The 20,021-nt window shown below is 43.3% G+C and overlaps 1 protein-coding gene across 2 annotated transcripts in view; it reads right to left on the bottom strand.

Moving 5' to 3' along the window:
* Positions 1 to 16,809, bottom strand: part of nhsa (Nance-Horan syndrome a (congenital cataracts and dental anomalies)) — a 55,228-nt gene extending 38,419 nt beyond the window's left edge. For both annotated transcript variants that reach the window (XM_046391035.1, XM_046391036.1), the window contains exon 1: positions 16,334 to 16,809. In XM_046391035.1, the coding sequence (XP_046246991.1) occupies positions 16,334 to 16,613 (280 nt within the window). In that variant the 5' untranslated portion in view covers positions 16,614 to 16,809. The remainder of the gene's footprint in view (positions 1 to 16,333) is intronic.
* Between the last annotated feature and the right edge of the window lie 3,212 nt (positions 16,810 to 20,021).

The following is a 20,021-nucleotide window of genomic DNA, read 5'->3' as shown; positions in this document are numbered from 1 at the left end:
TCCAAAACCATAAAGAGTGTCCCAACTGCTGCTTTCCTCACATGTCCTGACTGAACGGCCAAACAGCACGATTCCACCTGATCTGAAATGACAATAATGGTGAGACACAGACCGATACTATGAGGAATTCAGAAGTGGAGCCTGTTGCGACCACTCTCAGCTGACCTTGCCTAACTCCTGACATCAGACCTTTAACTAGCTCTGATCTGATGTGTGTGCGTGCAAATTTCTCTGCTGAACTTCAAAGTGTCTTTACGAACAATGAGTAATCGTGGTCTAGACAAGTCCCTCTGGAGAATCCTTCCCAGTTTGTTTGTGGAGGGAAATGAGGTCTCGGTGGATTGTGGTTTAGGCTTGTCGCTCTCTGTGGTGTGAAAACTGTGTATTTGTGGTGTGATATCTGACGGGAAACATGAACAAAATGTCCTAATCACACCTCCAGTTTCCTCTCTTGCGCTATCAGCTCTGTGACCTTGCAGAGAGCATAAAGTCCAGATGGACGGGTCTCATCTGAGCTCACAGGAATGTATCCTCTGTCACCCCTATATTCCTTCACCCTGGGGCTGTGGGAATGTCAGGTCTCTTAGTTTATTCTCCTTTACCCTCTTTCTACTCCCCATTATGATTCTCTAGACTGACAACCATGACCAACACAAGCCATGTGGTAGGACAGGAGCAGAGTGGGTAGAGTGGGCAATGACAAAACAAATTTTAGATTAAAGATTAGGGGGGGGAAAAAACAGTCTCTGATGAGGACGACGCAACCCCAAACAAACACGCCTCAAGCTACTTATGTTGACGAATCCCACGGCATCATAAAGACAGATTAAATTAAACATCATAATCCAGAGGATCAGAGGAAGATGCAAATTCACTGCAGTGACTCATTTGTTAGCCAGCAGCTCTGCTTCTAACAGATTTTTACATAAGGATTCACACTGTATTTTGGACCATCCTCACATTTTTCAAAGTTACATGTGAAATTCCAGTGACTGAGCCCTGGCCTCCTCTTCGACATCTTATCACAGACTTCTCTTCTGAAGGTCTGCTGAAAAGGTCCTTTGTGCCAGCGATCAGCACCCCTCCCACAGACATCCTTCCATGTCAACATAAGCAACACGATCACAACACGAGCCACCGGCGATCCACACTGTCACCACCTGCAAATTAAATCCACTATAACACCACAGCTAATGCAACATTAACAACTCGAAGTCATGTTCAGTTTGCTCCACTGACACGGCCATCAACAGACGTCAGCAAATGTGAGTCAATAAACGGAAAACTCTGGAAGAAAAGTTAACTTGGACTGCATGAATCATTCTGCAGCTGCCAAACAGACCAAGTTTTATTCAGTCTTAAAAAGGGTGTATTTCTCCACATTGTGATACAGCAAATGAGGCTATAAAACCTGCTGTAAACCCATTACCATCACACGTTAAGCCAGAAAGCAATTTAACTTCGACACCTCCATAAATCTGGACTATCGCTGATAATCGATGGATGCACATAATGCAAGCAGCTTGAGTTTACTGCTGCCATGGCGACAGTAAATACCAAGCCAAAACACCTCCGGTCAGCTCAGACTGACAAATGCTTTCAAACGTATGTGCAAAGCTAGAGGAGGAAGCTGAAATACTGCACATGAAAGTAAACGTGCTGAGACAAACGAATGAGTGCTGATCAACTGCTGTCGCCATGTAGCCACAACATTTGGCTAAATACTGTCGTTACAAATCATTAATGAGTCCTGATGGGTTTTTCCTTGACTTGTTATCAACAAATTATTTTCATTTTGCAGTCATCACTCATGACTTAAATGTTTTTTTTCTCAACTGTAACCTGAGAATGCTTTTTCAAAGACGCTCAGTTTTGGTTTTGTCAGAGAAAAAGTTTCTGAAGTCAAAAGTAATTTTTACTAAGCCAATAACCATAATCTGCTTCACAGGCTGCACCAATATCTGAGAGGCTGATGTTTATGAGCCACCAAAAAAAAAAAACCTCATTTGCAAGTCCTTCAGAGAGAAAAACAAGCATGCTCTTGTGCAACAGAATGATAGGTAGTATGAAAACACGGCTTGTGGCCAAACACTCCCTCTGCGTGCTTTCGAGACAGACATATTGCTTTGTTGATACCGCTTCTTATCTTTTTGCACATTTCAACTCCTCCATTTCCCTTTGAATTACTTTATAGCATCTTTTCTAAAGCTGCTAGCATGACGCCTGGTCCAAATTAAATAGCATTAAAATACAATGAGTGTGCATATTTTCACAGCAGTGGCCACAGTGGGATCCAAACCCCTGACCCTGGGTCAGTGCCATTGCCAGTGAGCAACAAAGAGCCGTGTTGGTCATATACATTTCACAGATGGACATTGAGGAAGCAGCTGCCCAGTGCCTTTCAAAGAAGAAGCTCAGCATAGTTCTTATTTATGGCATGACTGGCTGCACATGACATCAGCGGAAAGGCATGCATCTCTGCATTGCTATTAGAAATGTGTTGTTGTCTGCTGAGAGGAGTCTGATGCCTCCAGTCTATGACATAATAGAAGCACTGAGATGGTTTGAGTACCGATGGAAGAGTGAATGACGAACCAGCTATTGCTCGTATAGTCTGAATTATGTGATCTTTCATTGTCCCAACTGTTCAGCATGAAATTTGTTTTACATGTGCACGCAGAATAATATGATACGATCAAAAGGAACGGAAAACTTTTCTCAAGCTTTCAGGCTACCTTGCAACATCTTGAAGAAATTTTCACTGACTATATTTTACAGCCAAGCCTTACGTTTCTATCATTATGAAAATCTTGTTCTGCAATGCAAAAACATCGATCAGGAATGACAATGGAATGAATTAGATTTAAGTTTAAGATTTGATTTAAGTCCATGCAATATGATGTAGCCCCTATCATTTGGATTCAAATGTCACCCTGAGATATTGTCTGTTTCACTCCCTCACATGCAGTCATAAATTAAAAGGTGTTTCATGGATGAAGAGGGCTCGAACAGAGAGGTAAATCACTCTTGGATACCTTAGCCTTGGATCATTCCCAGCATCTCACATTTCTTGAGTATACTCATGGCAGAGGTCATGAAAACAAAAGCTGTGGGAAGACGAACCAGTCAAGTGATTGTTGTGCAATGACTCAGTACTCAACCTAATGCCAAAATACACACTTAGAAAACAGTGTCTGTACTCAATGATCACATTAAGGAGAAATTCATCTTACAGACATTTCTTTGTACCCTGATAAATAACCAGATGAAGGCCAGCACATCAGCTGTGCACACTGGAGAAGGCAGCAAAGAGAGCCTGTCTTGGCCTGTTACTTTAAACTCTCACTAGCTGGCCCACGCTTCCTTAATAAGATCAGGATCAGTGCTCCTTTAACTTTCAGAACCCCTGAGGAGTAAGAACAGAAGGTGAGGTTGAAACATAAACCCATATGTACACACGTGAATATGTCATAGACAAATATTTGGCTTAAATCCCTCAGCTGCTTATAAAGAAACACAGCAATATCTGCAGTCATGATGCACCTGTTCATTGCCCAAAAATAGTTTTTTTTCTAAATGTGAATGTGCCACTAAACTAATCCACATAAATCAAGGCTAAAGAAAAGTTAATTCCTTCCTTCCCCTGTTTCTAGAATACTGTATCTTCTGCAAACTCCCCCATCTGCCAGTGTACTGTGTTTCACTCTGGCAGCCCTACAGGTTGAGCACACAGATCATTCTTTGGCAGAGCACCAACGTCAACAACAATCAAGAAACAAGAAACACTGAGTTTGGTGTTGGAATGTGTGCTTGATATGGACAATAGTAATGCTTCACAGTTAACACCGGGGCAAAAATTAGAGAGGTAATAGAACCAACCTTTCTGGACCTCTGTAAATGATTACTGCTTCCTTCTTAAAGCCTGACTTCTAGCAGAAAGCCGGCATAAAAAGAGACGACAAAAGGCAGCACGAGTGCCACTGAAGGACACTGTGAATAGGTGAAACCTGCAGAGCTACAATTGAAACTTGACTCTTCAAAATGTCTTGTAAATACATCTCAGTCAGTGACAGCCCGTGTGTCTTATAATTCCTTGATGTGGATAAAACAACAGTGGTGCAATGGGAAGATCAGGGCAGTATGCCCCTCCCCATGTCCTGCAGTCCTCAGACTGTGTTTAAACCAAGAGATCAGACACCCGTAATCTCCATTGTCCCGTCCTGGGTAGACGACAGGGTCCTACCATGGCCCACTTTAACAATCAGGGCCATCTGCAGAGTCACAGATGGTCCCGGCAATGTCTCACAGGTTCCCACATTTAGACTGAGGGTTAACCTGATATGAGCTGGTTTACAAAAATGAAAAACCAATACACTTCACAAACCCACTGACGCAGAATGAGGGAAAGAAAAGCAACGAAACTGCTGCTGCTTTTGATAACTCATCACAATCCATAAGCCTAGGTATGCAGTTTATTATGTCTCTAAGTCCAGAAAAACACAGCAGCTATTTTTCACACCTTATCTACGCCTACATCACAACTCTCCGTCCACAACCTGGATCTCCTAAAACATGACGCGTATGCTTTTGATTAGGAGGTGTTATTCTCATCTGTCAGAATGAAGTTGTCTTTGATCCACTCCCTTAAACGCTGCACCTCTGAAACACTTGCTCAAGACTAAACACTGCTTAGTACAGCTCCATCACCTCAGGGTGCACCCTGGCAAGAACTAACAAGAAGGTTCATTGGCTGGGAAAAAAAACAACTCCTTTATGACAGGACTGAACAGACATCATCAAGGTAATAAATGAGACATTTCTGTCACAGACTGGTGCCACCGTGTCATTTAGTTTGAGAGTGAACAAACAGTCAGGCAATAAAGCAAGGAATAAGGTCGAAGCATACTTAAAGGACACATGCAGTGAAAGAATTCAAATCAATGGCCATCAGTGAGTCCTGCCAAGTGGATTCAACCGCTACATTTCTTCCTTTAGACACAGCGCTGCCGAGGTAACTGTCCAGACATTAAGTGAGTGGAGAGACTTCCTACTGACAGCCTCATTCAAACAGGCCCCGTGGCCGAGATCTCAGTTACTGATTGGCTGCTGGATGATGAAGCTGCCGGGCATCACCTCAGCATGGGAGCAATGACCTTGACCTGACCTTAAGGTGAAAACAGGCTGGGAGACTCCAAGCTCTGATGGGCAAGTGTGGCCTGGCTTTGTGGTTCTCAATGGAGCAGTAATGAGACACACAAAACTTCCCAGCAGCCAGCCAGCTGGCATGCAGTTGGCCTGCACAAAGAGATCTGCGAGGGTAGGCCTTCGCCCCAGCGCCGATCTGTTTCAGTACGGCAGCCAGTCAAGCCATGCTTTCCATTTCATTTGCACAAGTGCTTTTATGTCTGGATCTCAGTCAGACACAGGTCTCTGTGTGTTTCTCTTTTCAAAAGGGGTCATCTGACGTACCTACACTATGCTCTCAGACTTTGGCAAGTGGGCTGGACTTTTGATGTAGCCAGCCCCCTTCATACTTACACCCAGAAACAACCTTGGCTGTTCAGGTCAAAAGTGTGACTGTACTGTGAACAAGGTAATCAGAGACAAGTTTGACCAGATATGCGACATAGTGTGAACGCAAATGCATTTCCTGACTGCACTGGAAAACTATCTAGTCAAATTTGTAGTGTGTAAAGAGCAGTGCAAACACAGACGGACGTGGGTGATTTGCCTATTCCAAAATTCAGAAAAGGTTTTAAAGCATGGACCTGAGCCGAAGAACCAAATAGCCACAACAATCCACCTCCCTAGATATGACAGTGAGAGCAAATGTGCATATCTTTATTATGCAGCACTTGCAGTTTCCCATAGATAGATTGATACACATCATGACTGAGGACTAACAGGCAATTTGGCTTCTTAATCAAATGTTCTGTGAAGTAGCAAAAACAACCACCAGTGACTTCAGCTGCTGTGTCCTTCAGAAGCACACTGGATTTATCTAAATCTCAGCAGTGCTTTTGGTTGGTACAAACTCATAACTTTTATTATAAGACGTATAAAATGTTCTTGTAAAACACGAGCTTCACACTGTACGGAATTATCTGGGAATGTTAGAGAGTTGGAAAGAAAATGCATTTCAGGAAATATCTCAGTTTACCCACACAAGGAAAGAGTTACACGCACACACTAAAACACAAACAAATCCTGATGTCTGGTTACAGTTTAGCAGTAGTCCTGAGAGTATTCCTGCTGGAGGAGAGAGTCTAAATGAAAGTCCGTGCTTCTAATGAAAGACACCTTCCACAGCGCGGTGGGCTCCAGGGCTGACGGCCAACAGATGGAGCTTATCAGCTGGCAACAACACAGCAGCACCTTCAGGTACTTTCCCCCATGCACCATGTCCTGCTACCATTTCAGATACAGCCTGAGGGAGGGAATACTCTGCTCAGATATACTGATGTGAACAACCCAAATCAGACCCACCGTCCATTAGTTATGTGATGCAACAGAGGCCAACAGCCCTCGCATTTCCCATAAATGACTTGTCATAAGGAGCTATTTCCAGGAACTATTTCTCCAGGGTCTGACAGCGAAAGTCAAAACCACAAGTGTAGTTACTAAAACTGCAGATCATGTTTAAGACAAATCAATTCCAAGTGCACATATATAGGAAAACTAGACTGCTAAAGCAAATTTCTACACAAAACTGAAAGCTGTAATGGCCTTTGACAACGCACTGTTTTACACCTTGCGTGGAGGCATCAATGGATTATTCAAATACTGACTCCTGTTTGAAGACACTTTTGTTCTTTATGGTGGAGTTTAGACTTTGGTATTTGCAGTTGATTCCTGGTTTTTACTGTGCCCACAGCATTCATAACTTTACCAAAATAACTGAGGAAGCCGAGTAGCTTTCCAGGCAATTTTTCTTCCCATCCCATACTGTAGATCCTGTTTATTGCTCTCCTCCCAAGTGCAATCCCTCCAGTATGATCACTTTGTCCTCCACGGCATACAAAGCAAACAACATTTTTAAAGCATGCCAGCAATTTTCTTGCCATTATTGCTGCTCTTTAAGCAAAAGGGGAAAACCAAAGAAAGAGCACATTTGATTTATCTACCACCATATAACTAAAAATGAAGCACAAAGTCTAACAATGAGTTGCTCTGTGATGGCTTGCTGCCTGACGTAGAGTGGCTGCCAAGACTGGGCAAATCATCACAAAAACCCAACAGCAGCTATGATGAAGGATATAAAATTGGGTCTGTCCCAAATATTATTTCAACTTTTCCCCACTCCCAACATATTCAGTGTTATGGAATCATGGACACACACTGAACTGTGCTATTTCTTGGCTTCTCAAGTGTACAGTAAACATGGTTGTAGCTTGTTATGGTAGAATTACACCATTGTTCCACAGTAAGATTGCTCCAGACAGTTTTGGAGAGACACAATGCTACGGTATGTTAGAATCTAAACAAGTGGAGTCAGAAGATTTAACCATTTCTGCACCTTCACTGTGGAAAAGCAACAATGCAGTGTCTCATTCATTAAATACATGTTTGCAGTGCTCAGATGTCAGTGGAAGTTCCCTCAGAGTCACAAATCCCCATGGAGCTCTGAGGGTGCAACCTTTAGATTGGTAACTGGATCTTTGTTCAGGGTGACAATCCATTTCTTGTTAACATGTGGGATGGAATGATGGTGAGCTAGAATTTCCTGTTTTTCCATCAGTAAATAATTAATTTTAGGAGCTGTGTGCAGCATTGTCGGTGGAAGTCTGATGTGTCATAGGATCAGCTTGATTGACCACAATAAAAACTGAAAGGACTTACTTGGAAATGAAATGAACCCTGAATCAGACTGAGCCAGGGAATTTCTGATTACTCATTTGACTGCTGTGAAGTTCAGCAAACTCAGACAATATTGAGCTCAGTCACTTTTAGGGCCATCATCAAAGCCCCATCATTTACTAGACCTCACCGTGCAATGCTAAATTGCATAAAATATTAACCTAGGAATGTACACATATTACAAGGAACCAATTCTAGGTTGCCCGGTGGTCTGTAAATGTTTAACTCAGATCATTTAATAACTAAGAAGCAGAACATAATGGAGAGCAGGTCATCCATTTTATGGCAAAGCACTTATTTGCTCCCATGGCAGGATGGTCTCTCAGTGAGAGAGAGAGAGCCCCAGTGGGGCTGCTGGGAGCGGCTCTGGCTGAGTCTCAAAATAAGAAACTGGGATACAGAGATGAGAGAGAGAGCTAGAGACAAGCTCAGAGAAAGCAGTCAGAGGAGAAGAACGAAGTATACAAAATGCCTGAGGGAGCGGGCAGGCACAGAAATTACTGGCAAGGATAAAAGATGAATCCGGCTGGTGAGGAAATATCTCAGAGGAGGGGAGAATAAAAGAGGAAGGAACAAAAGGCAGTGCAGGAGGGTGAACTTGCATGTGTTTTGAAGCTCAGTGAGCTGGGTGGAGGAGCGTCGTCCTCTCACACTGACCTGTCCAGGAAAGCCGGTGTGAAGGCATCGCGTCATTCTCAATGGAACAACTAGTGCCACCTGGAGCATTCAAGTGATGCACAGAGTGGACAGTGTAGAATTATGTGCTAATAATATTTTTATGTGAGATTTTGCATTTTCCATAATGCAGAACTAATCTTGGGAAGATAAAAGAAACATTTTGTAAAACATTTTCTCCTTTGTGGAAGGCGATGAAGTGACGAAAAGCAGAGCACCGAAAATCTCTGCATCCAGGTCAGTGACGCTCGTTCACAAACACTCCACCAGCCCACTACGGGGTGTCTTGAACCACCTGCACTGAAAGTGTAAATAAGTGTGACAAGTGAGGGCCCACAGGATGGTACAAACTCAGCAGGAAGCAGATAAGACCATGAAGAGGGACTTTGGCCTCAAAAGGCAGAGGAATGAGGAGGGCAGAGGATGTCTTCTTAGATCAGACAGGACAGAAAATCTAAAATGGCAGAAGATGTTGTGGAAGCAGAGTGTCTGGTTCTCGTTAAGTGTAATCACTACTCAAGCCAAGTTGTGAGAGGCAAGAAGAGAGACATCAGTACCTTTCAAATCTTGAAAATAACAGTTTGACGTTTGGGGAAATACTTCTATTTGCTGTCAGAAACAGATGAGAACATTGGTACCACTCCAATGTTTGTCTGTTAGACATGAAGCTACAGCCAGCAGTCAGCTTAGCTTAGCATAAAGACTGCAAATGGGGAGAAGTAATTTGTCTGTCATAAAAAAAAAATCTATCAGCATGTTAAATAGTATATCCATGACTTAATCCATACAAAACCTGCAGCGTAAAGATGGCAAGTTGTGGATTTCAGGAGTTGCACTTGCTTTAAATGCTCAGCTACTGAAGGAGATATTGTAATAAAAAGTGTAACAACATTGCTGAATATGTCTCATCTTGGATTAGATCATTCCAAGTGTATCACTGAACTGACAAGAAAATCCAGCACCAAATAATATACGTGTGAAGAGAAATCCAACAGGTTTAGTTGCCTTAGCCCGAACCGACGAGTCCACCATTTACACGCACCCTCATATCCGCAGGTGCTTTCTTATTTCATCACTTGTGTGATGGTGGGATGACTGATGAAAAGGCTCTTTGAGCTTTAAAAGACTCAACGTGGCTCATCTGCTGGCTTGTATACAGAGGCAAGGTGTGGGGAGTTCACATTCCAGTCAAATCCCAGTCTAAACACCTGCATGGGTAAGACTAAAAATTCACATGTGTTTCCTTCCTGTTAAAATACCAAGTGATTCTAACTCACATTTTACCCACCACACAGCGTTTTTACAACTCAACTTTGTCTTAATGTCAAATGAAAATCTTCTAAAAGTGTCCATTAAAAGTTTAGATTTGCATACATACATCAGTTATACTACAACTCACTGAAAAATATAACTTCCTGTTGGCGAAAGGAGTGTCTTTCAGAGAGAAGGGAAGGATTTACCGCATGTACTTTACTTTTGTACAGCCGCGATTCACTCAGATCCTTTATCTCTCACTTCCTACTGATCTCTCTCAAACCAGACAGTGAGGCAGCTCTTTATGTGGAGTAGGAAAAGTAGAATTCATGAGAATTTTGCTTGACTTTTTATCTTCCCTTCCTGCAAAGATCCCAAGATGTGTCTTAACATTTCTGTAAGAATAATTCCATTGCGTAATATTTAAGTCTGTCTTTGTGGTGGCGGCGGCCTGGGAGGAGTGACTGTGGAGGAGCACAAAAGCAGGGCGGGAGATCATATCATTTAAAGACAGTCTGAGAGGAAACCCACGCAGGTGGCCTGAAATGCTTTAGGCTACGGGCGGCAAGACAAAGACCAGCCAACAACAGTTTTATAGCCTTCTGAACTGTCAATATTTCCTCAGGTTGCCAGGGAGAAGAATGTGCTGAGGTGCTGTAAACTGCATGCTACACTAAGGTTAGTTTAGCTTCAAGTCAGATGTGTATTTATTTGATATTTGGACAAAATCTTGTGGTCTCAGCCACAGTGTTAAGTATAGCAGTTCTATGTGGGTTCAGACATATGGGTGAGCAGATGTTGTAGCCCCATGAACAGATGATCTTTATTCTGTGATAAATACTACAACCAGTGTTTTGCTAAGTATTTTGCAGAATAATGTGAACTAACAGGTACCACAGGTCATGATAACAAGAAAATACAACTGGCAGGAGCATTAAGATTGAAAATTAAGACTGAACATTGACGGGATTCTTTTGAAAACTAGAGGAAGTAAAGGACAACAAACATTCAGAAGTAGCCATGCAGCTGTTCATGGCTCAGTTCTTCTTCATCCATGAGTGACAACCTGGATTGGAAGACTTTGTTAAAGTTATTGAGTTGACTTTGACAGTCTAATCATTCCTGACCCTGGACCGGGTTTTCCCCGTCCGCTGACCCATGGCTATTCAGTATCATGTCAAACATTAAATCCCCTCTAATTGGCTGGTCAAGTCTTTAGAGGCAGAGTGATAAGCACGATGGGGGCGGTCGTGATTGCTCTTTTGTGTTTTGAAGGGGTGTGTAGAGGGGGGTTTTCGAGGTCAGCAGGCTTTTGAGGTCAGGGGGTGGATCACTTTGCCCCCCACCTATTCTTCAGGACAGACTTGAATTGTCCCGCTGGCCCCTTAACCTAAACCCCACACTCAGAACTCCATAAAGGGTAATGGCTGCTGGAGAATGTTATTTAATAAGTGTGTCTGTGTGGGCAAGGAGATAGCTTATCATGGTTCCCAGATCCTGCAGTAGAAGAAACAATCCACTGTCACCAACAACAAACTAGAGCTTAACTTCCTCTGGAGGAACCCCTCTGTTCCAAAAACAGGAATCTTTCACATGCATACATTCCAGCACAAAGCCCCTAAACACACTTTACACAAATGTTGGTCTATACACCTGAAAATATACAGTAGCCCGGCAGAGGGGTTTTAGGTGAGTGTGTAGACGCCCACACTGAGAGGCACTTGCTCTCGTGGAGGGTCCTGCCGCAGGAATGTAAAGTGTAATCACTCACACATTTTCCTTTAAGTAAAGCAATGAAAAACCTTCACCTTAATTTTAACAAAACGTCTCCTTTCATAAACAAACACAGCCTCAACCCATAACTCCGATTTCCATCCCCACCTCCCCTAATCACACCAGCCATCCAGGCCAATTTAGGGAGCACGTGTGGGGTGCAAGGTCCCAGAAGTGCAAGCGAGCACTGTGGTTTCCTGGTCACGGGCTTTCTGGAATGCTTGACTTGACAGAACAGTTCAGCAGAAACCACTTCAATCACAGACCGAGCAATCCACCGAGGGCTGAGGTGCTGAGACCCACACATGGTTAATGGAGCCGATTGAAACCTTGAGTTCAACATGGTACAACAACAGCACTTCTCTAGTCAATGACAAATGACTCTGGTAGAAAAATAATTTGCTGACAGTGAGGTGTTCATATCACGTTATCCAGTTACAATGCAGAATACTGAACAAAGCCACCGGGTAATTCAAAGTTTTTAATAAAGTTTTTAATTTTTTTTTCATACTATGATCTGAAAAATGCAAAGTCAGTGTGCTGAATGTGAAAGAAGTAGAAAGAAGTGAAACAGGTGACAGCTGAATGAAAACAACAGGGCACACAGCATCACGGCTGCCTGGGCCTTCTCAGTGTGTGTGTCTGGGAGGAGGGGAAAGGTGCAGGAATAAATGAGCAAGTCTTTGAAATCTGCTCTGTAATTAGCAGGGGTACTGTATCAACGGCAGGTTGTCTGGACCTGCAGAAATATGTTCACGGTTCTGGTAATGAAAGAGAAAAGACCTTTTCTAACATTCACTGATGCATTTCTTTTCTTTGTGTGAATGATTTAAAGTACGTGTTTGCTTCATGAAGAGAGACTGAGGCTGGAGGCATTAATACCTCTGCACATCTCCTCCTATCACATATATTTAACTTGTCTACTTGATAAATAGAAATGAACATTGTCTGAAACTATGTTGTGCATCCTAACATGGATTGCTATCGACCTCGGACGGAGTGGACATTGACTCGTTGTGGCCTCACTTAGTAAATCAAAGTCCCAGTAATGGCTGGACTGGGTCAATGAAATGCAGGAGGGAAGAGCTGTCAGCAGGCTAATGTGTTTTCCTGTTCTAAGCTGCTGTAGTGGAGTTTATCATAGCGTAGATGATGTGTTACTGCCGTCCACAGAAACTTGCAGTTCGGGCTGAAGTGGAAGAATGGCTCCGCAGTGAAGACACCAAAAGGACGGTAGCTGCGGAGCATAAATATATGCTCCTCAGTGTTACTCAAAGGGTTGTTTAAGCAAGCGGAAAAGCAGCACAGCATAAAGTACCTTTAAGCAAGTGAGAAAATGTGACTGCTGCAGGCCCAGGCCTTTCCCGAAATGTTATGTCACATGTGGTGAGTGTCAAGCAAAGTATTATATAATCTGATTTCTTTGAGTTCAAACATTTCAGCTGACAGCACTTGACAGTTACAAATGTACAACTGCAATTTTAAAGCAGGCTTCATTATTCAGACGGTTAAATAATGTATACCCTCATTTGGAGTAAAATCTTCAAACGTGGGAAGGAACTGTGAATTCTGCACACTCGGTTGATGTATTTCTCCTAGCAGCAATATACATGCAGTGTGCTTATCTGAAAGATAACAGATGACAGGTTGTTCTTTTATGTGGGGTCATTTGTAAACATTTTAATTGGTGTCTATTACTTTGAATTCAAATTTTTATGCACATGGTTATCCAGATGGTTTGCAGATGTGAAGTAAATCCCCATGCCTTATTTTGTCCAAAGTATTTCATCATTGTATTACAGTTATACTGAAGGTTTCTGTTGTAATACTACGACCGATAGCACACCTTATCACTTTCAACTTCATACTCTAAAGGCATGAGATTATCATGTCAGACTATGCACACGGTTTACAGCACTAAATCATGACAGATTTAATGAGCTCCTGTTCTTCATCCAAATGAGCAGAGCGAGCTTGACACAGTGTGTGTGTGTGTGTGTGTGTCACTGTGTTTAAAGTTTTTCTTTCACTTTTACTCTATTTGGTATTGTGAGACAGTCTCTGGTGCGGTCTGCATGAGGAATGTGGTGAACTGCCAACCATGTGCTCTTGGACCAGAAAAGCCAGAGGGCCACTTGCCGCCACAAGTATTACAGCTCCCCCTCCACACCAAGCCAGTGTAACTTAAAACCCAGCAGAGTGCTCTGACATGGGACTGCACTGCAGAACCCCGTCCGGAGGAGCAGCTCTGACGGGGGTCTAACACAGACACTTATGGGGTGTCACGGGAGAGCTGTCCAAACGTGTGTCGGAGTATGTGTGTGTGTGCGTGAGGGGTGAGGATAAGAAGAGAAAGAAAAGAGTGTTTTTCACACTGGATTTGCATAGACTGACAAAGAGAGACACGTTCTTTTTATTTTTTCATCTTGACAGAAACGTTTGTGCAGCGTTTGATTCTCTGGTAGTTACATTCCTCGGTATAGATGTCCGTGTCAATCAATCATGGACAGTGGGCTCATCACTTAAGTGTCTATATATGGACAGCTCTTGTACAGCTGGCTTTGTTGATGAGAATAAAAGGCTCGATATGAGATAGAGCAAAAGTGAAAGAGAAACACTGCACTTCTAGCAAACCGAGTTGCTTGACCTAAATGTGTCAGCAGCATCACACCAAGCACTTAGAAATATGACAATAAACAAATATTACCACAGAAAGCAGTAACAATATTACACAGCAACAGTACTTGTCTGCACCACCAAACAAACTGCATCCAACAGCAAGGTGGCTTACATGGGACAGCAGCTGTGGTACCTTACCAATGGCTCACTATCTGATTCTGCATAATCCAATGTGGCATCTGCAGCTGTGTTCTTCAGCAGTCGTTCTGGGGACGAGTCACAGCCACATCATAAAAGCCCACCCCCGCCTACTGAGCCCTCGGTGCCTTGAACTGCTCCATTTACACTAATTCTCATTCAGATGAGGGAGGGTTGTGTTGTTTAAGGCTGCTCCTGACACCATTAATATGAAAAACACAATTAAGAGTAATTAGGCTTTTCCATGCAAAAGGGGTTATCTGGTAACCGAGCACACAAGACCTCCTGTACAACAATGTGCAGCGTGAAGGGCTTTGATATTCCCAGTCCAGCATAGTAGCTCTGTGCTGCAGACGTGGGCTGAATCGGACAGTAAATCATTTGACTTTAATGCTGCTGTTTAATGTCGACTTTCTACAGCAGCATGAACAACGTGAGTGCTCCGTTCATAAAATACGACTCTCATTCCAACGCTGCTGTTTTTTTCAATTGGCTTTATCAAAGTAGCTTCGCAAATGAATTTGCATTAGATACAGAGAGTGGATTCAAAGGAAAACTTTGATGATAAACTCAAAAGACAAACAAGATACCATGTCACTTCATCCACTGACATTCTGTGCTGTATCCCAGCTCAGAGAGGACCACACTCACAAATCTGAGCTGATGGAGCCTCTTCAGATCACGCTCAGACTATCAAACCAAGCAGGAACCAGGCCATTCAGACATATCACAAGTGGTCAGCTCATCATGACTGCACTAAACATAAAGCTTAACAGGCCAACAGGAAAGACAGTCAGCAAAACCTGAGCAAACAAACGCTGGTGAAAAAATGTCTACAGACATCAGGTTTAAGAGGGGTTTGGTGGCAGGCAGCAGAGGAAAAACCTTGAGGCGAACCAAACCCACTCACAGGACACAGGAAGCAGGGTCTGGGGAACATGCAAGGACTTGCTGAACCTAAACTAAAGCAGGTTAAACGGAATGTCCAAGCTAGAGAAACTGCCACACGCTGGACCATCTGAGGGTTAGAGCGGGGTACATGGGGTTCAGAAGCGCTTCCTGGACAGTAGGTGTATCCATATTTACTCTACACACACACACACACACACACACTAATATGATAACCCCTCCCCACTCCTCCTCCCGTGACGGGGGCGGTTGTCACAGACACCAGAGGAGCCAGGCTATGGCCACATGCGGTGTTATCAGGGTAATGCATTCTTACCGGTGGCCAAGCAAAGTTCAACACATGAGGCAGGACAACCGTGAGGTGAGCAGAGGGTCATGTTTAACTTCAAACACTCCGGAAGCATCCAGACACACACACACACACACACACACACACACACACACACACACACACACACACACACAGGCGGTGTAAACTGTTTCACACCAGCACCAACGTGCGCTGTAACTTCACTGTTATGATAGAAAGCGCCAACGCTGAGCAGCATGGCTGTTGGTGAGAGAGAAGAGAAAACCTGCTTGGAGAAACGTTAGAGCGAAGTGATTACGAGCGTGAAGTCGGCACGGCCCGCCCGTCACACGCCCCTCACAGTGGGAAGACGTGAAAACAGCAGCGCGTGTCTCCTAACGAGAAGCAAACGACCAAGGAAATGTTGCAACTAAAATGAACTTAAAACAACACAGAAGCAAAACTGTCCGTCTTAATAATCTAAGTGTGCTCACTGGTGGCGCTCAACGGTGACTTCACTGCGACTTTAGCGTACTTTCAAGTAGATTTAAAGCTAAAGTGGCTTCATTTCTGTGGTGGCTTCACATTGTAAAACGTGTGGTGAGCTTAGCTAACTGAGCAGAAACCCCTCCGCTGTCAGTGGTCAGAAGCTGAGAGGATGCCTCCTCTCGTGTTTTCCTCCTGAGTCGCGCGCGGGACGTGCGCCTCCAGCTCCAACACAAAACACGTAATAACTGAGAGCCAAGTAACGTTACTCACGCACTGCCTCCTGCTTGGGGTCCAGCTCGGAGCAGGTCTGCTGAAGTTGGTTAATCTTACTCTGCAGCCCCCTGACCCGCTGGTTGGTGGATGTGAGGTCGTTTTCCAGCTCCTGGAATATGGAGAAGGCATGTCTGGCCAGGTCCGACAGCTGCCGCAGGGTCCGAGATAGAGCCACATTACTGATGGAGAGCAGATCCTCGAAAAGCAGACCCTCCTCGTTTGGGATTTGATACCTGCACAGCAACTGGGGTTCCACGATTCGTTTGGCAAATGGCATGTTGGTGTGGACCGGCGAATAAATCCAACAAAAGTGGCCCAAGAGTGAGCAGAAAACAGTTCTCTCCCCTCGGTCCCTGATCCAGTTTTTCTGAATTCAGCTGCTGCTGATGCCCCCCATCCTTTCATTTGTTAGAGAGGACCGTTGTGCTCCTGGCTGCTGCGCCGGGTCATCTGCTGCCCCAAATGCTAGTGTGTTTTTCACTGCTCCAAAGTAGAGGTGGTTTTTAAAAAGAGGCGGCGGTGAAAGCCTGGAGCGGATTGCAGGACTTTACTGGATCAGGACTGCTGCGCTGCCGTGTTGGCTTCAGAGCCCTCAGGAAACACGACTTCAGGAGTCCTGAGACACTTTCAGGAAACACTCTCATAAAAGAGAAGATGATTGGTAAAAACTTAAGTGATTTTTAAGTAAACGCTAACTGTGAGAGACTGAGTATGAAGAATAATCCATCAGTGTAGTGTCAGTCCATTTGACCTGTCAGTGGAGGGAGATCCATTTGTCACTTTCTTTTAAGCCAAACTGAAATGATTAGTTGATTAATCGATTATAGAAAATCAGCAACAAACGCGTCACCTGATTTGTTGGTACTTTAAGTTTCTTTTTTGTAGTCTGTCTAGTCTAGTGTGTTCTTCTAGTCTGCTTCCAAGTGTGAAGATTTGCTGGTTCTCTAAGTCTCCTGTGATCAATAACTGAAAGTCTGTGGGTTTTGAGTTGTTACTCAGACAAAACAAGACATTTCAGTATGTTACTCTGGCCTCTGGGTAATTGTGACAGACTTTGCATATTAACTATCGTCTCATTTTTGGAGTTGACAGCAGGGAGAGCTCATGTAACATATCCTGGACAGGTAACACACTGCTTCTGTTATTTACACTGTGGACATTCAGCTTTGCTACTTGGGCTTTATAGGTGAAAATGGAGGATGATTTCTGAAGCCAGAATGATTGTGTATGCAACATTTCCTTATGACCAAGCTGGGGGCAGGGTTGCTGGAGACAAATTCTCTTCAGAAGCTGCAGTACAACTTGTATGTACATGTACATACATCCTCCAGGCCTTAATGTTGTTTTCATCCATTCTTAATCTGTGATGAAACTGTGACGATTCCAGTTTTACTTTATAATTTCCATGTTAATCTTTGCTCTCCCCTCTGTTTGCAGACCTGACATCCTGGGCCGCGCTTCATTCACATTTGCTGAATGAGTGTTTAGCTAAATCCCACCAGCTGACAGGGCCAGAATCAGCAGAGGTGACAGCCTAAAAGCCCTTCCTGTCGCCTAACTAATGTCCACACCAGAAGTGCAACCTTTGCAAAGCCCGGCCCGGGACAAAGGAGAGACGAGAGAAACGGCGTATGTCGTCATCTTTGAGTAATGGTGCTGCAACAAAAGGGCTAACTTGAGCAGACAAAAGCTGATAATCTTTGTTGTGAGAATGGACAGCTTTAACTTTAAGCCACTGCGGACGATAGAAGTTATTGAGAAGCCCATTGCACATTTAGTCTATTTACAGCAAACTTGCAAAAGAACTCTATATGTCTTCTGTCATTTCATTTCATAAACTTTGAGTTTCTTCTATTTTCTAGGAAACATTTATCATTAAAATGCACTTTGTCAGACATAGATTAAAATGGAGGTCTACAGAGGCCCGATTCTGTCACTAAGGATTTTGTCTATTTGTGTCACTAAGAGCACTAAATATCACTGTCTCCAGCTAGACGAATCAATAATAGGACTAACCATGTAGATAATAATAAGCCAGTTGCTGAGTGTGTGAGAGAGCTAGATGGCAATTATATCAAACCAGCATTTACTTAGAGACGACACATGGCTAGCACATATAGTTTCCTCATCACGTGCAGCTGTCATTTTAAAATGCAAACCAAACACTTTTAAGTGGTATTTATAGTTCAGTGAGAATAGCCTCATTTCAAACAGATTTAATGAATACACATATACACATACCCCTCTCCTGATATATAAGATAAAATAAAACAGTATGGGAGGTATAAAACTGTATGGGAGGTTGATGCAGCAGGTACTGACTTGTAGGCCTGTCCCAAATATTGGTTATGGCACAGAGGAGTTACGAGCGCCGTGTTGTTGTCTGGCATCCAGTGTCTGTCTCCCAGACTGAACTCATTCACTCAAGCTCATTCATTTTCTCCATTCATTTTCTCAGATGTGGGAGCGACGTATTATTCCAGAACGCCTCAACACAGGCTCAAACACAGCTCAGCCGCTGTTTTCCTTGGATTTAAGAATCTGTTTCATTTTGCTCTTTCTCATAAAATGTCCTGTGATTTCAATCACTCAAAAGAACTTGTTTAGTCTTACTTGTCCTTTGCTAGACTCAATTAAGTCTTGCAGAATCCTTCACATCCTGAAAATCAATTATAGGCTGCCATTTCCAGGAAAATGAGAGACAAAATACATCAACAATGCAAACTGTAACAAGGATACAGCAGCCTACAGCCATGCTGGCTGCTCTGTGGGGAGGTACTTACTATGTTGAAGTAAATGTTAATATTTGCATGCTAACATACTTGACAAACCTAATGTTTGTCAAGTATGAGTTAAGTAGTTGTAATGTTTTATGTGTGTATTAATTAGCAACGTTAATTAGCATTAAACACAAAGTACAGCCGAGGCCGATAGGAATGTAACTGGTTTTATTTCAACAAATTATAATTTCGAACTAATGATGGTCCTCACTAAAGTTATGGCAATTCATTCGCAGGAGGACATGAATGTCTGCACCACATTCCATGGAAATCTGTCCAGTGTCACCCAAAAATAAAAACCTCATGGTGGCAATTCAGGAAAAGTCAGGTGATCACCAATCATGAGGATACATCTTCTGGGCACCATGAATATCTGAACCAGTCCAGTCCATCTAGTAGATATTGAGATATTTCACAGCATAAGAGAAAAGTTTGACCTGTTTGTGGCACTGGAGGTAAAATCAGGTGATAACCAAAGCCATTAGGATCCATCTACATCCATGGGAAACAGAAATGCCTGTACAAAATCTCATGACAGAAATGTTTCCAGTCTGGACTGACCAACAGACTGACATTGCCTTACTTAGAGCCATGACACTAGCAGGGATAAAAACCAGAACGTTAACATATAATCTCAGCAGGTAGGAAAAATGTCTGTGACTAAAGTTGTTGACCATGATCAAAGTATCCTGCTGGAGGACTTGGAGTGAGTGTGACTTTTGAATGAAGCATAAATGAGAGAGAAATAGGTGTGAGGTGTCTAAATGGGAGCCAAGTGTGTCAGTGGATATTTCTGGACTGCAGTGGCAGAGGGTCTGGGAATACAGCCATCAGTTGTGATCTGCTTGACCCTTGGTTGTTATGTCTGTGTCGGAGAAAGCACAGCTGCTATGTGTGAGCCAGGG

This window comes from Scatophagus argus, chromosome 6 (genome assembly GCF_020382885.2).
Source record: "Scatophagus argus isolate fScaArg1 chromosome 6, fScaArg1.pri, whole genome shotgun sequence".
NCBI lineage: Eukaryota > Metazoa > Chordata > Actinopteri > Scatophagidae > Scatophagus > Scatophagus argus.
This window is presented reverse-complemented; position numbering and strand designations above follow the sequence as displayed.